Source organism: Heliangelus exortis, chromosome 30, assembly GCF_036169615.1.
Source record: "Heliangelus exortis chromosome 30, bHelExo1.hap1, whole genome shotgun sequence".
Lineage (NCBI taxonomy): Eukaryota > Metazoa > Chordata > Aves > Apodiformes > Trochilidae > Heliangelus > Heliangelus exortis.
In genome coordinates, this window is record NC_092451.1 from 3,757,517 (window position 1) to 3,776,711 (window position 19,195).

At 59.4% G+C, this 19,195-nt stretch overlaps 2 protein-coding genes across 3 annotated transcripts; one reads left to right on the forward strand and one right to left on the reverse strand.

Annotated features, from left to right (window-relative positions):
• Positions 1-64: 64 nt before the first annotated feature.
• On the reverse strand, positions 65-9,721 carry LMAN2L (lectin, mannose binding 2 like). 2 transcript variants are annotated; one of them, XM_071728925.1, is made up of 10 exons: positions 9,657-9,721; positions 8,811-9,034; positions 8,610-8,728; positions 7,416-7,533; positions 6,906-6,988; positions 5,047-5,079; positions 4,597-4,758; positions 4,396-4,510; positions 2,630-2,749; positions 65-2,213 (listed from the first exon to the last, which is right to left on the reverse strand). In XM_071728925.1, exons 2-10 carry the CDS (start codon positions 8,938-8,940, stop codon positions 2,071-2,073), a joined length of 1,023 nt encoding a protein of 340 aa, XP_071585026.1. In that variant the 5' UTR covers positions 8,941-9,034; positions 9,657-9,721; the 3' UTR covers positions 65-2,070. The 2 variants fall into 2 exon arrangements, with proteins under 2 accessions (XP_071585026.1, XP_071585027.1); XM_071728926.1 differs by lacking the exon at positions 5,047-5,079 and having other exon boundaries at positions 9,657-9,716.
• Positions 9,722-10,000: 279 nt separating this feature from the next.
• Positions 10,001-19,195, forward strand: CNNM4 (cyclin and CBS domain divalent metal cation transport mediator 4). Its single transcript, XM_071728961.1, has 7 exons — positions 10,001-11,497; positions 14,238-14,381; positions 14,465-14,602; positions 15,135-15,304; positions 15,418-15,517; positions 16,555-16,757; positions 17,824-19,195. The coding sequence occupies exons 1-7, from the start codon at positions 10,030-10,032 to the stop codon at positions 18,022-18,024; spliced, it is 2,424 nt and encodes an 807-aa protein (XP_071585062.1). The 5' UTR covers positions 10,001-10,029; the 3' UTR covers positions 18,025-19,195.

The following is a 19,195-nucleotide window of genomic DNA, read 5'->3' on the forward strand; positions in this document are numbered from 1 at the left end:
CCCCCGAGGTGGGGAAGAAGTTGTTGGCTGCAGGGGGGGGGGGTGACAAAAGTGACATCCAGGTCACACACACACATACATTTATTTTGTGACACATTACAGCTCCAGGGAGAGGTGCACATTCCCCTTCTGCTTACCAGGCAAAAAAAAAAAAAAAAAAAAAAAAGGCAAAACACCAGAAGAAAAAAAAAAATAAATCTCTCACACCACAGCCACTGTTGGGCACTCTGAAAAAAGCTCCAACCCACCCTGGTGACAGCATCCATGTGTCCATGTCCCCTCCCCGTGCCCCACCAGAACCCCCAAGGGGATTTGTCCCCACTGTGAGCATCTTGGGAAGCTGCAGGGTGAGGACACAGCTCCCCAGGATGGTGATGAAAAAGGTGAGCCCAAGGATGGAGCTGGGAAATTTGCCATCTTGATGTCCCCAAAGCCACCAAGACTCCCCCTTGGGACAAACTGACCTAATATCTCCCTGTCCTGGGACCCTGTGCCCTTGTCCCCAGGGGAAATGGTGGCTGTGACAACCAGGGAGAGAAACCTAAGAGAAACCATTGACCAAACGCATTGAGGTAGGAATAAAATCTGACTGCATGAAAGGCAGCAGGAGCTCCAGCTCTGAGAGGTCCCAGAATCACTCAACTCCTCCTCAGGGAGATCCAGGAGTTGCTCAGCTCCTTGGAGATATCCTGGAGTTGCTCAGCTCCTCCTTGGAGATATCTTGGAGTTGCTCAGCTCCTTGGAGAAATCCTGGAGTTGCTCAGCTCCTCCTTGGAGAAATCCTGGAGTTGCTCAGCTCCTCCTTGGAGAAATCCTGGAGTTGCTCAGCTCCTCCTTGGAGAAATCCTGGAGTTGCTCAGCTCCTCCTTGGAGAAATCCTGGAGTTGCTCAGCTCCTTGGAGAAATCCTGGAGTTGCTCAGCTCCTCCTGGGAGCTCTCTCAGGGGGTGGAGGACAAGCTGCTGGGGGAGCCAGGACACGACATGCAAGGCACAGGAGAGGCATGCTGGGTGTGGGGAGAGGGGCTGAGCCCCCCGAGGCAGCAGCAAATGGTTCTGGAAAACAGGGAACCCAGGGGAGCACCTCAAATTGGGGGGTGCAGAAAAGGGCAGGCCTGGGGGGGGTTGGTGAGGGGGAGTGGGTGGCCAGGGGGTGCCCAGCTCCAATTGTTGTGCTGCCACCAGCAGCCTCTGCCCCAAAACACCAAACCTAGGTGACATCCCCTGCCCTGAAACACCAAACCTTGGTGATAAGAAGGGTCATCCCCTGCCCCAAAACAAACCTTGGTGACAGGAAGGGACATCTCCTGCCCAAAAACCCTAAACCTTGGCAACATCTCCTACACCCTGAAACAGCAAACCTCAGTGATGAGGAGGGTCATCCCCCCTCCCTACCCCAAACCAAATCTTGGTGACAAGCAGGGACATCCCCTGCCCAAAACACAAAACTTGGTGGTATCTTCTGTCCTGAAACACCAAACTTTGGTGGTATCTGCCCCAAAACCCCAAACCTCAGTGACAAGCAGAAACATTCCCTGCCCCCAAGCCCCAGATCTTGGGCATCAGAAGGACAGAGAGAGGCAGGAGGGTGGTGGGGTCATTCCAAGTCCCAAGGAAAAGCAGCCTGGTCTCCAGAGCCAGGTGATGGGAAGCAGCTGGAGCAGGATGACCAGCCTGGAAAGTTCTTCCTGGAAACTCGTTTGAGACAAGAGGTTGAGGGTCACACTCACAGAGGAGTCTGGTGTCCCTTGGGTGGGATTTCCCACCTGAAGTGGCCATTTCTGGGGCTCCCTGTAGGGCAGGAGCTGCCACCACCACCACCCCCTGGCACGGCACGGCCTTGGAACAAAGTCACAGACAAAATCCCTTCAGGAAAAAGTCTGTCCCCAGGGTGCTGAGCTCCCAGCCCACCCCAGGCCCCTGGGGAGCCTTGTGAAGGGCTTGTGAGGAGACACGAGGTCCCTGCCTGCCCTGAGGGTGGGTCCATCACACTCTGGGATGGGTGGGAGTTGGGCTGTGGCTAGCAAGGACTAGCAATGGGCCAGCCCGGGGCAGGGGGGAGGTGTCCAAGGTCAATAAAAATGTTTCCGACTCTGTTCCTGCCACTTGTTGTAGACGATGACTCCGATGACAATGGCAAACACGATGGCCACCAGGGAGAAGAAGACAATCAAGAAGAGAGCCAGGCCACTCATGGGCTCCAGTGGTGCCTCCACTGAGGGACAGAGGAACAAAAAACAGCCTGTGAGCCCCCAAAGAGCCCAGCTCCCCAAAACCCACCACCCCGGGGTTCAGTTTCCCAAAGCTTTCGGGACACAAGAGGCTCCTGGATGTATCTCTGGTGGGATTTCTGGACAATGTGGAGGTTCAAACCCTGTGAGCTTCCAGCAGACCAGCACAGCCCATTTTGGCCACTGTGTGACAGGCTGTGACACTGGTTGTGTCACACAGAGGGACAGAACACCTGCTGGCAGGAGGAACAGGGCACGGACCCCCCGATTCCAGCTGGAGCTCAGCTGGTTTGGTGGTGACATGAGGCACTTTCTGCCCCACAAGCACAACAGCTCCACCACCCTGCAGGTCCCCCCCAAACCCCTGCCTGTCCCACCTTCTCAGGGGGCTCCTACTCACTTCCTGGCAGCTTCAGGTTGTCCACAACTGGCAGATACACCTCCCTGTCCCTCTTCTCCTCCTCGGGCGTCCGCTCCACTGTCAGCTGGTAAAGCTTCAGTGAAATGATGTCATGGTTGTCTGGAAAGAGAGAAGAAACATGTCCTGAAGTGCCACAGATAAATACAGAACCAGAGAATCACTCTGGTTGGAAAAGACCATCCAGTCCAACCATTAACTCAATGCCACCACCCCCTGTCCCTCATCCCCACATCTCCAGGGCTCTGAAACCCCTCCAGGGATGATGGGGACTCCAGCCCTGCCCTGGGCAGCCTGGGCCAGGCCCTGACAACCCTTGCCAGGGAGAAATTCTTCCCCAGCTCCAACCTAAACCTCCCCTGGCACCACTTGAGTTGTGCCAAAAGTTCCTCTTGGCCCATCCCTTGTTCCTTGGGAGCAGAGCCCGACCCCCCTGGCTCCAACCTCCTCTCAGGGGGTTGCAGAGAGCCACAAGGTCCCCCCTCAGCCTCCTCTGCTCCAGGATCAACACCCCCAGGGCCCTCAGCTGCTCCTCACAACTTCTCCAGACCCTTCTCCTTCTGCTCCACACCCTTCCCCAGCTCCCTTGCCCTTCTCTGGACACCCCCAGCCCCTCAATGTCTCTTTTCTGACCCAAAACTGAGCCCAGGACTGGAGGTGCAGCCTCAGCAGTGCCCAGCAATGGGGGCCAATCCCTGCCCTGCTCCTGGTGGCCACAAATGTCTCTGCCCAAAGACCTGAGTGCCGTGGGATGGATTCCCTTGGGGGCAAAAAGGTGCTGGATCCCCCTTTCCATGGGGAGAATGCCTGGATTGCTCCAGCACGGAGCCCTTGGCCGATGGGAACATTTAAGCCACTTTAAAAGTGAGAACCAAGAAACCCTGAGCTGGAGAGATCATCTGACTGCAACCCCAAACTGAAGGTGTTAGCACAGCCCCCACGTGGTCCTGCTCCCTTGGCTCCTGGTGGCAGGAGTTTGGAGTGGGAAGGGGAGTGCTGCCTGCCAGGCTGCAGCTCCCCGGGGCCCAGGGCTGGGAGAGAAAAGGCACTTTTGTTGGAGCCAACAATGGGCCCAGACATCCACCATCAATGCCCTTTTGTAGTGGCAGAACTCAAATCTGGGCTTAAAACCTGCCCAAAAAGGCACAGGGGGAGGGGGGGGGGGGGAATGTTTGGCCTCGGGGCAGCCTGAGCAGCACCAGAAGGGTTGTGCTGGGGAAGGTGAAGGGCTTCAGTGTCAGCTCACTGCCAACCCCATTTCCATCAGCCCAGGCTGCAGCAGCCTTCCCAAGCAGCCCTTCCTCAACAACAGCCTTGGGACAATGAAATTCAAAGCAAAATACACACAGGGACAGAGGCAGAGAGCAGGAGGGAGCAGCAATGGCCTTGGCTGTGCCACCTGGAATGTTGGCAGCTCCCCAAGGCTTAGGGCAGGAGAGCAAAGATGGAAGGTTTAAGTGCTCAGCCTGATTTTGCTCTTCCAAGGTGTGTTTTTGGAGACAGCCTCCTCCGGCTGTGTTGTTAGGAGAGGATGGCTGAGGTCAGGCCCTGCTTGGAGTGCCCAGAGTGGGCTTTGGGCTCCTCAGAAGCTGCTGGAAGAAAAAACCCCAAGGCTCCCACTTGCAGCTCTCGGGCGTTTAATGCACAGCGAGGTCCTTCTGGAAGCCCCGATCCTGCTCCTCCAGACACCCAAAGCTGGGCAGAAGCTGCCAGAACCCCTCAGAAACCCCAAGAAGCTGGGGCAGTACCTGAAAGGTCCCCAGTGACAGAAGAAGTCCCAAAGTAGTAGCCCCGGGGGAGGTGCACGCCCGGCACGTCGATGCAGTCCCTCCACTCGTGCTTCCCATCGATATCGATCAGAACCTGAGGAAAACAGCACCCAAAGCAGCTCCTTTAGCCCCTCACCACGTCCCCCCTCGCCCTGCCCTGCCCCCTGGGGACACCCTCACCGTCAGCCTCCTCTTGACGTAGCGGATGACCAGGAAGGTGTCGTGGTTGAGGTTTCTGACCATGGCCGTGCAGCCCCCCAGCTCCGTGGGGCGCCCGTCCCGGTCGTGGTCGTAGGTGAGGGACCCGTTGTTGACCATGGCTGAGATGTAGGGGAAGACACGCTGCCAAGAGGACAGGGGGACGAGGCTGGGGGGGGAGTTTTTACCCCCAACTCAGCTCTACAGCATCCCAGGATCAAAAGCCCCAAAGAGCTTCGCTCCCCCAGCCCTCCAGAGTCCAAAAAAGACAACAGAACCACCCAGGTCCAGCCCCCAGCCCTGGGGCTCAGCTCCTGGACAGCCAGCTGGGTTCCATGCAGGCCTCCCAGCTCCCACAGGGATTTCTGGAGCTCGGGAGGAGGGAATGCCTCGAGGTGAGGAGCCAAGAGTAGGTCAGCAAGAGCACTGTACCTGATTTCCTGGGCTGTACCTCCTCTTCTGAGCCTGCCAGTCCAGGGTTAAGGCAAAGCAAGAGAGAGCACACAGAAGCAAGATGGTCACAGAGCAGAGTTTAGGATTAACCTGGAGCCTGGAATCTTCCAGCCCCAGAGAGCTCAGCTCTGTTACTGCTCTGTTACAGCATTATCAGCTTAGCAGAGGCTGAAGCTGAGCAGGGGTTGGGTGGCAGGTGTCAAGTCCTGTGACACAGGGCTAGGAAATGGTGCCAACAAGGGACAAATCAACCACAACCACTCCCCAGGGAGCCCCAAATAACCTGCCCCTCTCTTCTCCTGGGGTACAAGCCCCTGCTTTTTGTCTTTTTAGAGGTGAGAACAAGCAGCCGTGAACCCTGAGCAAGAAGCATTTCTCCAGCTCTTCCCTTCCTGAGTGCCTGAGTGCAGCCTCCTCGGGTTGCAGACACCCAGCACCTTCCCCTCAGGATTTAATTTAACCTGAAGACTTGTTTGGTGTCACTTTACCCCAGAAAAGCAGAGCTGCCAGCCTGCAGATCAACAGGATCCACCCAACACCAGACCAGTCACCCACAGCTTGGCACCAGGCAGCTCAGAGGTTTTTTTACTTTATGAGCACAAAGTCCATCCCTGCTTTGGATGTTGGACCCAAAGCTGGTTGTGATTCAGTGGCTGTAAGGTCAGGGAGCATCCCAACCATCCCCTGTTGTCTTCTTCCCTGGGATGAAGGGAGTCCTGGGGGCTGCTGGGGTTAATGTTGAGGTTTTAGGGTCAACCAGTGCCTATGTTTGAGGGGAAGTTGGAATTAAGAGGGTCCAGGTGGGATTTTGGAGTGAGAAAACCAATTCCAGCATCAGAGTGGGAAGGGATGGAGTTTAATTCCCTTTCCACACCCTTCTCCAAGGGAACAGCCACAAATAAACCCCAAACAACAGACACACTGGGAATACAAAGGTCACAGAACCCCAGAGTGTTGGGTTGGAAGGAACCTCTGGAGCTCATCCAGGGCAGGATCCCCCAGAGCAGGTGGCACAGGAGGGACTCCAGGGGGGTTGGGAATGTCTCCAGAGATGGAGACTCCACCACCTCTCTGGGCAGCCTGGCCCAGTGCTCTGCCACCCTCAGAGGCAACAAGTTCCTCCTCAGCTTGAGCTGGAGCTGCCCAGGGTCCAGTTTGTGCCCGTGACCTCTTGTCCTGTCACTGGGCACCACTGACACCAGACTGTGCCCCCCCTGACACCCCCTTGAAGTACTGAGAAGTGGTGATAAGATCCCCCTCAGGCTCCTCTTCTCCAGAGCCAACAGCCCCAAGTCCTTCAGCCTTTCCTCACAGCAGGGATGTCCCTGTCCCCTTTGCTGTCACCTCCCCAGCAGCTCCCTGTCCCCTGGGGAGCCCAGAACTGGACCCAGTTCTCCAGCTGGGGCCTCACCAGGGCAGAGGGGGAAGAGAACTTCACCCAAGCTTTTCTTGTTGCAGCCCAAGATGCCATTGGCCTTCTCAGCCACCAGGGCCCCTTGCTGGCTCGGGGACATCCTGGTGTCCATCCCAGGCCTTTTCCCACAGAGCTGTTCTCCAGCAGGTCAGCCCTGACCTCTCCTGGTGCAGGAGGTCACAGGAGTCACCACCCCATTTTCTCTTGCCCCAAAAGCTTTTTCACTGACCACAAAAGGAAGAAAACCAACAAAACACCAAACCTAAACCAACCGCACGGAGCAGGCAGGGACAGACAGTGGGAAGGAAGCAAAGAAATGGCCACTCTTGGGTTTAAAAGCTCCAAAAAGATCCCAGCATGAGCCACAACCTCAGTGCTGCCCGTGCCACGCTGGGGCAGGTCCCACTGCTCCTTCCCAGCTCACCTCCTGCTGCTTCTCCTCGTTGGGGTAGGTGTCCACAAACACTCCCAGGCCCAGGAAGTTATCCTTGCTTCCAAAGACAGGTCCTAGAGGGAAGGAGAAGCTCTGAAAAGAAGGGGGCAATGCCAGGCAGGGGTCTCTCTAGCAGGTAATGAGGAGTGAGCTCTGCAGAGATGGGGCTGAGCACCCCAGAGCAGGGATGGATGTCAGAGGGACAGGTTAAATCCTCTCTTCTGCCCACAGTTTGGTTTTTAAGGAGTTAAACCCCAGCATGGGAGGCTCCACCAGGGCAAAACACCCCAAACCCACCCCCCCTGAGCTGACTCCAGGCTCCCTGTCCCCTCCACCCAGGGTGCTGAGGCTCAGGGGCAGCCTCACTGCTCCCTCCTCACCCTACAAACCAGCCCTAAAGGCTCCAAAACCCCAACAAATCCCCGCTGCCCTCTCCCTCAGCAGGGAGAAGGTGTCCTGAGGGGGGGTGACAATGTCCCAGTGCCCACCCCATGTCCCCACCTGTCTGCATTCGATCCTTGGTGTACCAGATGGCAAAACCATCCCCGTTCAGGTTTTTCTTGCCTTGCCCATGGATTTTGAAGTGCACCTGCATCTCCCAGTCCCGGAGGTAACAGGGCTGCAAGACAAGGAGCAAGGAGGTGAAATTTGGGTGTCCCTCCCCGTTCCCTTGCCAGCAGACTGTGCTGTTGTACAGTTTGGAGGCAAGCAGAGTAATTAATCCCAAGGGATGTCGTTAAACCACAGGGATTGGTCTCACCCAAAGCTATAAAAAGACCAAAAAAAAAAATCCCAAACCAATTCTGGTCTCACTCTCTTGTGGCAAAAATCAGTAACTCACACCAGGGAAATGGGGAACTGAAAGACCCCCAGGAGCAGCTCCTAATTACTGACAAAATAATGATTTTCTACTAAAATAATTTTCTACTAAAAAATAATTTTCTACTTCTACCAAAAAACATTCTACCAAAATTTTTTTTCCTACCCAAAAATATTCTATTTCTACTCTTTCTACCAAGAAATTCCCTGCACTCAACACGGTAACAGACTCACTGGGGTCAGGTTGGGAAGCTGGGACATTTTGGGGGACCCCCAAACGCAGGAAATAAACCCAACCTTCCCCAAATATTTTATGATAAAATAAAGGCTGAGGGTGAGGGCTCCCTTCTGGTCTTGGCAACCCCAGAAGGGACCCCGAGGGGGTCACCACAGCCACCCCAAATTCACCCGGGGGGGCTCAGCCCTTGCCACCCCAAAGATGAAAGTGCTGCTGGTGCCCCAGCTCAGCCCCCCCTTTCCCAGGCCCACAGCCCCCACAATCCCCCCCTCATCCTGCCCATACCCCTAAATCCCCTCCCCAGGACCCCTGGCTCAGTCTGCAGCCCCTCAATACCCACCCCAACCCCCCCAAACACACTTCCACCCTCCTCCTCCATTCCCCCCCCCCCCACTCTCCCACTCCCACGGGGGACACCCCAGTCCTGACCATCACCCCCATCCCCCTATCCCGGTGCCCCCCGCCCCGGTGCAGCCTCCCCGCACCCCAATCCCCCCCTGGCTCCCCCTTTCCTGACCCCCCCACTCCATCCCAGTGCTCCCCACGGTCCGAGTCCCCTCCCACCCGGTTCCCCCGGACTCTCCCACGCCCACGGGGGACACCCCCGTGTCCCGACCCCCCGGTGGTTCCGGCCTCACCACTCGGTTCCAGACGGCTCCCTGCTTGCTCTGCACATCGGGGGTGAGGCGGATGTACTGGGTCATCACCATGGCATTGCCCAGCAGGTCCCACAGCCCCGAGCTGGACGAGCCCACACCTGCGGCCCACGCGAACCGTTACGGACCGGAGAACCGGGACCGGCACCATCCCCCCATCCCAGCTCGGGCACCCCCGCTCACCCTGGTAGGGTTTGGAGAGGGAATGTTCCCGCTTGAGGTGCTCCTCCATCTGCTCTGCCCCCGTCCCGCCCAGCCCCAGGGCCACGGTCAGCAGCGCCAGCGCCGCCCGCCACCGGCCCCACGCCGCCATCTTCCCTCGCCGCGCTCCGCCCCGCCCCGCTCGCCCATTGGCTGCCCCGCCCCAGCCCCGCGCCTGGCGATTGGCTGAGCCGCCTGTCTGTCATCTGGGAGGCGGGGAGAGCGCGAAGCGTGATGGGAAATGTAGTTCTGACCCCCGCAGGCACCTCCTGCCCACCCGCGGCACCGCGGCTCCGGCCCCAGCCCTGCACACCCGGTCCTGGTGCCCCCCCAAACCCGGGTCCTGGTGCCTTCTCCCCCAAACACGGGTCCTGGTGCCCCCCCCAAACACGGGTCCTAGTGCTCGCCTTCTGCCCCCCCTCCTTCCCAGGTCCTAGTGCCCCCCTCTTGGTTCTGTTCCCCCCGGGTCCTAGTGCCCCACAAGTCCTGTTGCCCCTCTCCTCGTGCTGTTCTCCCCACCTACCCACCCAGGTCCTAGTGCCCACCCTCCCCGCTCTAGCGTTGTACCCCCCTCCTGGTTCTGCCCCCCCTGCCCAGGGCCCCCCTGCCTCTCCTAATTCTCAGTGTCTTCCCTCCCATCAGGTCTCAGTGCTCTCTCCAGGTCCCAGTGTCCCTCTGCACATCCTTCTGCCCCCTCTGCTCCTGGGTCTCTTCGCCTTCTCCAGGTCCTTGTGTCCCCCTCTCCCCAGGTCTTAGTGTCCGTACACAGCACCCACTGCCCCCCTCCTTAAGCCCTAGACCCCCCCCTACATGGGACTACTGTCCCACCTCAACTCCTGGTGCCCCTCTTCTGATTCTGCCCAAGTCCCTCTCCCCAGGTTCAAGTGCCCCATTCCTCCTGAGACATCTTCCAGGGAACAACCCTCACCCAATCTAACGCTACCCAACCCGACCCCGCCCAACCAGCACCGCTTGTACTTCTTTCTGTCACCGTACTCCCAGATCCACCTCAAGTGCGGTCCCCACCCATCTCCATCGCCCTTTTAAGGGGCGGGGAGTGCGGGGGAGGCGGAGGGCGGGGCGGGTCCGCGCGCTCCCTGTGACGTGTGGGTTCCCCCTCCCCCGCCCCTCCCTCCCTCCCGCCGGGGGCGTGGCCCGGCCCGTGACGCTGCCGCGAGCGCGGCGGCCGCGAGACACCAACATGGCGCCGGGCGGCGGGCGGCGGCGCGGAGGGGCCGGAGCCGGAGGGGGCGGCGGGGCCGGGGGGTCCCGGGGGTCCCTTTCGTCCGCGGCGGCGTCGTCGGCGGCGTCGTCTCCTCCTCCGTTGCTGCCTCCGCTGCTGCTGCTGCTGGCGCTGCCCGGCGGGGCGGTGGCGGGGACGGAGGCGGACAGCATCATCCTGGGCATGAGGCTGGAGGAGAGCACGAAGCCGGCGGCGGGAGCCCCGGCCCGGGGGCCCATCCGCGTGACGGAAGGCAGCGAGGTGCTCCTCCGGCTCTACGGCTTGGGGCTGGGCCCCCGCACCGGGGAGCGGGTGGCCTTCGCCGAGCTGCGCCCGGCCGCCGCCAACGCTTCGGTGTCCAACGGCATCTGCCCCGAGCGCTCCCAGGACCTGCTGGTCCGGCCCGGCCCGGCCGAAGCCCTCGACACCTCGGCCCTGCTCTGGGTCCGGGTCCAGCCCCTGAGGAAGGACGAGCAAGCCAAGACTTACGTTCTCTGCACCCAGCGGCGGCCCGGCCAGCCCTGGTTGCCCCATCAAGGTCCCGACGGTCGGATCGAGGTGCTGGAGGAGAAGAAGTCCCTGCTGCCCCTCTGGCTGCAAATCATCCTCATCGCCGGGCTGCTGGTGCTCTCGGGGATGTTCAGCGGCCTCAACCTGGGGCTGATGGCCCTGGACCCCATGGAGCTGCGCATCGTCCAGAACTGCGGCACCGACAAGGAGAAGCGCTATGCCCGGAAGATAGAGCCCATCCGCCGAAAGGGCAATTATTTGCTCTGCTCCTTGCTCCTGGGGAACGTGTTGGTCAACACCACCCTCACCATCCTCCTGGATGACCTCATCGGCTCCGGCATCGGCGCCGTCGTCGCCTCCACCATCGGCATCGTCATCTTCGGGGAGATCGTGCCCCAAGCCCTCTGCTCCCGCCACGGCCTGGCCGTGGGTGCCAACACCATCGTGGTCACCAAGTTCTTCATGCTGGTCACCTTCCCCCTCTCCTACCCCATCAGCAAGCTCCTCGACTGCATCCTGGGCCAGGAGATCGGCACCGTCTACAACCGGGAGAAGCTGGTGGAGATGCTGAAGGTGACGGAGCCCTACAACGACCTGGTGAGGGAAGAGCTCAACATGATCCAGGGAGCCTTGGAGCTCCGCACCAAGACGGTGGAGGACGTGATGACCCCGCTGCAGAACTGCTACATGATCAACAGAGATGCCATCCTGGACTTCAACACCATGTCGGAGATCATGGAGAGCGGCTTCACCCGCATCCCCGTCTACGAGGAGGAACGTTCCAACATCATGGACATCCTCTACGTCAAGGACTTGGCTTTCGTCGACCCCGACGACTGCACCCCTCTGAAAACCATCACCAAATTCTACAACCACCCCATCCATTTTGTCTTCCACGACACCAAGCTGGACGCTATGCTGGAGGAGTTCAAAAAGGGTGAGGGGGCTCACGGGGGGGAGGGTCCCCGCTTTTGTTTCCTCCTCTCCCGGGCCGCCGGGAGCAAAACTCTGGGAGAGTTTGGAGCTGAGCTCCTGGGAGGTCTCTCCCGTGCATCAGGAGGGGACAGGCTGTTTGGGGACATGCCACCAGGTCCCAGGGCTTCCGGGTTTGGTGTGTAACGGGGCGGGAGATCCCCGGTGTTCCCGGTGGCTGAGCAGCCTCTGCCTGGCCCCAGCCTCGGGGAACGTTTGGGGAACGTGTCCTTGTTCCTTGGGTTTCATCCTCAACCCCGCAGGCCCCGGAATAACTGCTGGAAAATTGCTCCTTTCCCTGCCTGGGGCTTGGCTGCCTCCTCCTCCAGGCCCTGCCGAGGTGCTGGTGTCCATCCCTTCTTCTGCTCACCCTAAATCCACCAGTGGGAGGAGGAGGAGGAGGAGGAGGGCTGATCCCACCAGGAGCAGCTGCCTGAGCTGCCAGGCAGGATTGGAGGTGCCTGAGGGGGCAGAGTGGCTGTGCCCAGGGGTGCCAGGACACCCTGGTGGCACCTGGGACACAGCAGGGCATGGTTGGGGGTTTTTTGGAGGGGGGAATTATAGCGAGGTTTCAGAGCTGGAATCCTTGTTCTCCCTGGGGTTGGGAGCTGGGAGCTCTGCTGGGTGAGGCTGGGGTGGCAGCTGAGCAGCTCCTGTGGCTGGGGGGGGCTCAGCTGGGTGCTGCCAAGGGACAAGTTCCTTGGGGAATGCTTGGAAGTTTTGGTTAAGGATAATGAAAGGACTTGAGCATCTCTGCTGGGAAGGAAAACTGAGAAGTCTTGAGAAGAGAAGGCTGAGAGGGGATCTGTGAATGTCCATCAGTATCTGAGGGGTGGGGGGCAGGAGGAAGGGGACAATCTCTGTTCAGGGGTGCCCAGGACAGGGAAGAATGGGTTGGAGCTGGAAGATGGGAAGTTCCACCTCAAGATGAGGAGAAACTTCTGGAGTGTGAGGGTGAGGGAGCCCTGGGCCAGGCTGCCCAGAGGAGCTGTGGAGTCTCCTTCTCTGGAGCCTTCCCAAACCCTCCTGGATGTGTTCCTGGGTGATCCTGGGGGAATGGACTCCATCATCTCCAGAGGTCCCTTCCAACCCTGAACATTCCATGATTTTCCTTTGGTTCATCTCACCCCCAGCTCAAGCAGCACATGCAGAGCTTCTCTTCCTCACCCCTCTTTCCCAAAAATCCCAGAGGTGCAGGAGGGGAAGCCTCTTGCTGCCAGGGCTGGAGTTCTCCTGGCTGCTTCTCCAGCTTTCCCCAGGGCCAATCCTGATTAAAGGATTTAAAGCTCTTGTTCTGCTTACAAACCTCCCCCCCCTGCCCTCTATTCTTGGTTTTTCCATCTCCCCAGGTCAGGAATGGGGGATTTTTCGGGGGGCTGCTTTCCAGCTCCCTCTCATCTCCCTCACCCCACTGCTGGGGACCTGGACTGGGAGCAAGGGAAAGGATGAAAAGGGAAAAATAGCAAAAAATAGCAAAAAACCCAAACAAAACCATCATCAGGCCATGGTTTAGGGGCTGCAGGGGGGGCTGTGCCCTTTGCTCCAAGCTTTGGGCTTTGCCAGCAGCCACTCCCCAGGGAGCCAAACCTCCTCCTGCCTCACTGCCTGGTCCCAATCCTGCCACAAATCACCCCAAAATCACCCACATCTCACCCATCACCACCAGCACCAATCCATGGGCTTCTCACCCCTTGCTTTGGAGCCTTTTTTTTTGAGGTTTGAAGTGCTTGAGCTTGGCTGGAGGAGGAGAAGAGGGGAGCTGTGGGGTGACCCTCCCTGAATTGGTGGTTTTTTTTTTCAGGGTGCTGGGTGCTAAAATGAAATCCGAGGTGATGTCAGGGCAGGGGTTTGCTGGGGACACTGAGCAGGGCCCTTGCTGCCTGCCTGGGGGCAAGGGTGAGGTTTGAGAAGGGAGAAAGGGATTTTATTCCCAGGGGAGAGAGGGAATGTCACTGTCCTCTGTGCCTCAGTTTCCTCAGGCTAAAGAACTAAGATTCCTCAGGTGGCCTCTCAGTTCCTCTCCCTGGAGCTGAGGGGGATGTTTCTCCAAGGAGGAGTTTTTCCTGGTGGTTGAGGGTGATTTGGGGATGGAATGTTGAGTTTTGGGACGAATGTGGGTTCCTGAGCTGGTGGTTGGGATTTTAGGTGTTCCTGGAGAACCTGCTGGTAGAGCTGGGCAAGGGGATGGTTGGGTTTGAGGGGCTTGAAGGGCTTTTCCAACCAGAATGGTTCTGTGAGTTGTTAGCTCCAGGCTGGGGAGATCTTCCTGCCATCCAGCACCTCCCAGGGCTGTTTTGGGGACCCTTGGGGACGTTTGGGCTCTGGTGTCAGGTGGTGGCCACTGTGTGTCCTCTGCTTCAGGACAGCCCCAGGTCACCCAGGAATAAACTCAGAGAGGTGGTGGCTGTGTCACCCCCAGGGCTGCCCACGGGTGCTCTGGTGCCACGGTGTGGACTCCTCCAGGGACAGATCCCATCTCCTGTGACCTCCCCACACCCCTCAGAGGTGCCTCCAGCCTCACGGGTGCTGCTGTCACAGCCTTAATTACTGTCATTACTCTGGGGATGAGCGCCCAGCCCAGGGGCTCGTTTAGGTTTTAAGTGGTTTATTGTTTCCTGTCGGGAAGGGCTGGTCCTGATGACACCTTTGGGTGCTGGGAGCCAGCAGTGGGGTTGGGGGATGATGTCCCTTGTGCCTGTCCCCAGGGAAGTCCCACCTGGCCATCGTGCAGAAGGTGAACAACGAAGGGGAGGGAGATCCCTTCTACGAGGTGCTGGGGCTGGTGACCCTGGAGGATGTCATCGAGGAGATCATCAAGTCAGAGATCCTGGATGAGTCGGATACGTTCAGTAGGTTTGGGGATGGGTCCCTCTCCCCCCTCCTGGATGTGCTGGGGTCTCTCCAGCCCCCCCTGACACCCCCCTCCCCACAGCTGACAACCGCAGCAGGAAGAAGGTGGGTGACCAGAAGAACAAAAGGGACTTCTCAGCCTTCAAGGACCCCATCAATGAGCTGAAGGTGAAGGTGTCCCCACAGCTGCTGCTGGCTGCTCACCGCTTCCTCTCCACTGGTGAGTTGGGGTTTTGGGGGGTGGGAGAAGCCCCCCCACTGCTCCAGGCACCCGGTTGTGCCAGCACTGATGGATCTCTGCTGGGGAAGAATCATTCCAACCATCTCGTGTGTCTCCTCCCTTTGTCCTCTCCCAAAATGGGAAGGGATGGGGCTCAGGGATCCCTCTGATGCTCAGCAGGTCCCTGTCCTGTTTCCCAGCTGGCACGAGTGTCCCCAAGGCTGAGGGTGACCTTGCTGGGGACCTGAGGCTGGTGGTGGGGCTGGATCCATGGGCTTCTGCTCCAGAGAGGTGTCAATATCAATGGATGATGTCATGGAACGGGTTGGAAGGGGCCTTAAAGCTCATCCAGTTCCCTCTGCATGGGCAGGGACCCCTCCCACAGCCCAGGGGCTCAAATGTTGAGTTGATGGGTCCCAGCTTGATCCAGGGACCCACCCCGAGGGACAGAGGGAACACAGCTTCACCTGGAGGGATGGAAGAGGGATGAGGACTGTGGTGCTGACCCCCTCTGCCCCTCTTGTCCTCTCAGAGGTGACACTTTTCACCCCCAACTACATCTCAGAGAAGATCCTGCTGCGGCTCCTCAAATACTCTGATGTCATCCAAGAGCTGAAGTTTGATGAGCAGAACAAGAAAAGCCCAGAGCACTTCCTCTACTGCAAGAACAAGGCAGCTGATTACTTCATCCTCATCCTCCAGGTACCCGGGGGTGGGACAGGCCCTGGGGGTGAACCAGCACCCCAGGAAGGCCACGATGGAGCTGGGGGTCTCACCCAGGGACCTCACAGCTCCACCCCCTCTCTCCCTGGCAGGGCAAGGTGGAGGTGGAGGCAGGCAAGGAGTGCATGAAGTTTGAAGCAGGAGCCTTCTCCTACTATGGGGTGATGGCCCTGGGCTCCCCTCCTGGATCTGGTGAGTGCCCCACCAGTGCTCAGCCCCCCACCCTGCTTTAGGGTCGTCGGTGGGAATTTGGAGTTCCTGGAGGCTCCCAGCTCCTGCTGGTGCTCCCTGAGCCATCCTGGGGGGCTGGCACTCGTCCTCCTGGAGCCACCTCAGTGGGTGAAGGGTCGGTGCCCAATTTTGGGGTCACTGCTGGGTGATGACCCTCATGGCTTGGTTTGCCATGGTGGGGTCTCCTCCCTTTGCCCTCCCCTTTGCTCGGAGGCTTCTCCCGTGTCCTGTGTGGCTGCAGGATGTGCCAAACCCTGCTGTGACCTCACTGCCTCGTCCTGTTGGGTGTCCCCACCCCATTTATGTGACACCAGGTGTTTTGTCCCCCACACTGGGCTGGCTACTCACCGTCTGGTCCTGCTCCCTGTGCCTGCAGGGTGGCCTCCTTATCTCTGGTGGCTTCTCACCCCCCAGCCAAGTGTCTCCAGAGGACAAAAAGTGGCTCCTGCCCCAGTGTGGGGCATTGCCAAGGTCTGGGGTCACCTGGTCCCACTTATGGTGTCACTAGGGTCCCACACACCTTGAAACTGCCCTGATTGTCCTCTGGATTTAGTGGAGGAGCAGGGGGATGGTGCTGGCCCAGACCACCATCCCCATGCTGATCTGGTGGCTGTCCCCATGCTGATCTGGTGGCTGTCCCCAGGCACTGGTGGCTGTCCCCACACCAGCCAGTGAAGAGGTGCTGCTCTCCCAGCTGCTACACGTGGCTCTGGTGTCACCCCAACTTTCCAAGCACATCTCCAGGCCCCCCTTGTCCCCAGGAGCCCCCCCCTCATCCTTAACCCCACGCAGGGCGACTGATCCACCGGGATCCTCAGGCTGGGACCGACCCCTTGTCCCAGGTGCCCCGGAGCCATCCAGGTCCCCCTGCAGGCCTCTCCTGGGGGGCTGGGGGTCTCAGGGCTCTCTCAGGGCTCTCTCAGGGCTCTCTCAGGGCTCTCTCAGGGCTCTCTCAGGGCTGTCTCGGGGCTCTCACCCCCTCCCTCCCCTCCCCACAGAGATCCGTTCCCCATCCCACGTCAGCGGCCTCAACCGCTCCGCATCCCTCACCTGCCACGAGCGCTCGGACTCCGTCTCCTCCCCGGTCAGTGGCAGCACCAACCAGCTCAGCACCAGCACCAACCAGCTCAGCACCACCACTGCTGCCCAGTACGTGGCCGACTTCAGCGTCCGGGCTCTCACCGACCTCCAGTTTGTCAAGGTGAGGGTGGTGACACCGGTGACACCGGTGACACCGGGACAGGGAACTGCTTGGGAGAGTCCAGTGCAGAGTCACAACCAGAGAATCAGGGAATGGGTTGGGTTGGAAGGGACCTTAAAGCTCACCCAGTCCCAATCCCCAGCATGGGCAGGGACCCCTCCCACAGCCCAGTTGCTCCAAGCCCCGTCCAGCCTGGGGCCTCCAACACCTCCAGGGATGGGGCAGCCACAGCTTCTCTGGGAAACCTGGCACAGGGGCTCACCCACAGGAAAGAATCAATGCACCTCAATCCAGCCTCAATCCTCCCTCTTCAAGTTTGAAGCCATTTCTCCTTGATGGGGTGATGGTTGGACTCGATGATCCCAAGTGGGTTGCACAGGAACACATCCTGTGGGGTTTGATGTCTCCAGAGATGGAGACTCCACCTTGAGTCCTGTGTCCAGTTCTGGGCCCCTCAGCTCAGGAAGGAGCTTGAGGTGCTGGAGCAGGTCCAGAGAAGAGCAAGGAGGCTGGGAAGGGATCCAGCACAAGTCCTGTGAGGAAGGGCTGAGGGAGCTGGGGGTGTTGAGGCTGGAGAAGAGGAGGCTCAGGGGAGACCTCATCACTCTCTACAACTCCCTGAAAGGAGGTTGGAGCCGGGGGGGGTTGGGCTCTGCTCCCAGGCAGGTATCAGTAAGACAAGAAGCCATGATCTTAAGAATTTTTTCCTAATATCCAACCTAAACCTCCCCTGGCAGAGCTGAAGCTCTGCCAGGGGAGGTTTAGGTTGGATATTAGGAAGAAATTCTTTACAGAGAGGGTGCTCAGCCATTGGAATGGGCTGCCCAGGGAAGGGGTGGATTCTCCATCCCTGGAAGTTTTTAAGAAGAGCCTGGATGTGGCACTCAGTGCCATGGGCTGGGAACCAGGGAGGGAGTGGATCAAGAGTTGGAGTTGGTGATCCCAGAGGGCTCCTTCCCAACCCAAATGATCCTGTGCTGCCATTCACCTCAGCAGGGACACCCCCTCCCCACGACTCACGTTCCCCCTCACCATTCCCACATTTTCCCCCTTTTCCCCCACGCAGATCACACGTCAGGAGTACCAGAAGGGTCTGACTGCCTCCCGCATGGACAGTTGTCCCCAGTCCCCCGACAGCAACGCCTCCAAACCGGAGCCCTCTTTACCGGAGAAGCCGGAGCCGCCGGCTCCCGCTGACGAGACCACCAGCCTGCTGCACGAGAGGAACTGCTGGAGCAACCACAGCCCCCTGGAAAACGCCATCTGACCCCGGCCCCCCGGCACACACCTCGCGTGCCACTTTTGGAGGGACCCTTTTTATCCCCCCCCCTTTCTCCCCCTCCTTACCCCCCCGGTAAGGAACCTCTCGGCGTCTCTTCGGGGGAGCCTGCGGCCTCCCCCCCCCTGCCTCCGGTTGAGCCTGGAGAGGAGGGGGTGACAGCAGGGGGGGGGTGTGGGATCGGAGCCGGGATTTGCTGCTGTTGTTTTGGTTTTTTTGTTGGGTTTTTTCTTTTTTTTTTTCCCAGACTTGGCTTGTTTTTAATTAATTTAACTCGCCGCCCCGCCGACGGCGTTCGTTCGGCTCAGGGAGCTTCAGGTCTCGGACGGCGCTTTTTGGGGGGGGGGGGTGTGAGGGATGGGGGGTGGGCTTCACCGTGGCCTCCCCCCCCCAGAACGGGCATCCCGACCCCTCCACGGTGTTTCCGGGGGACTCCCGGGGGGGTCTCATCCGTCTCCCCCCCGACCCCCGGGGGCGGTGGTGCCGGGGCTTTTCTCCCTGCTCCTTCCCCCCTTTTCCCGCTGGCCCGGGGCACCGGGGGGGGGAACGTGGGGGTGCGGAGCTCAGGCTGAGGGGATGGGCTCAGGGGGGACCCCCACCCCGCTCCCCTCGTCACCTCTGCCACCCGCCGGTGTCACGGCACGGCAGGGAGGGCCCCCCCGGTGGTTTCGGTGCCTTCCCCCCCCCCCCATCCCCCAGGCTGTGGGGTGACTCAGGGTATCCGGGACAAGGGGGGTCGGGGGGGCTTTGGGGGCGCAGGGTCCGGCATTTTGGGGTGGCACAAAGCTAGTGACCAAAGCTGTACGGGGGGGAGGGGTCAAAGCCGGGGACCCCCCTCAACCCCGGCACCGGGGGAGCCCCAAACCCACCCCCCACACACCCGGTGATCTCCACCGGGGAGCAGCGTCCCGGCCCCCAGGGGCCCCGGAGCTTCGTGCCCGGTTTGGGGTGAGGAAGGGGAAGTGAGACCCCCACCCCCCCAAAAATAAAGAAGCACAAGTTCCCTGGGTGAACTCTGTAAGTTATTGGGAGAAGGTTAATTATTTTTGTTAATCACATCTCGACGATCAGGTCCTAGGTCCTTCCGCGGGAAGATACTAGAAATAATAATAATAATTATTAATAATAATAATAATAATAAACCCAGACATAAAAAGAA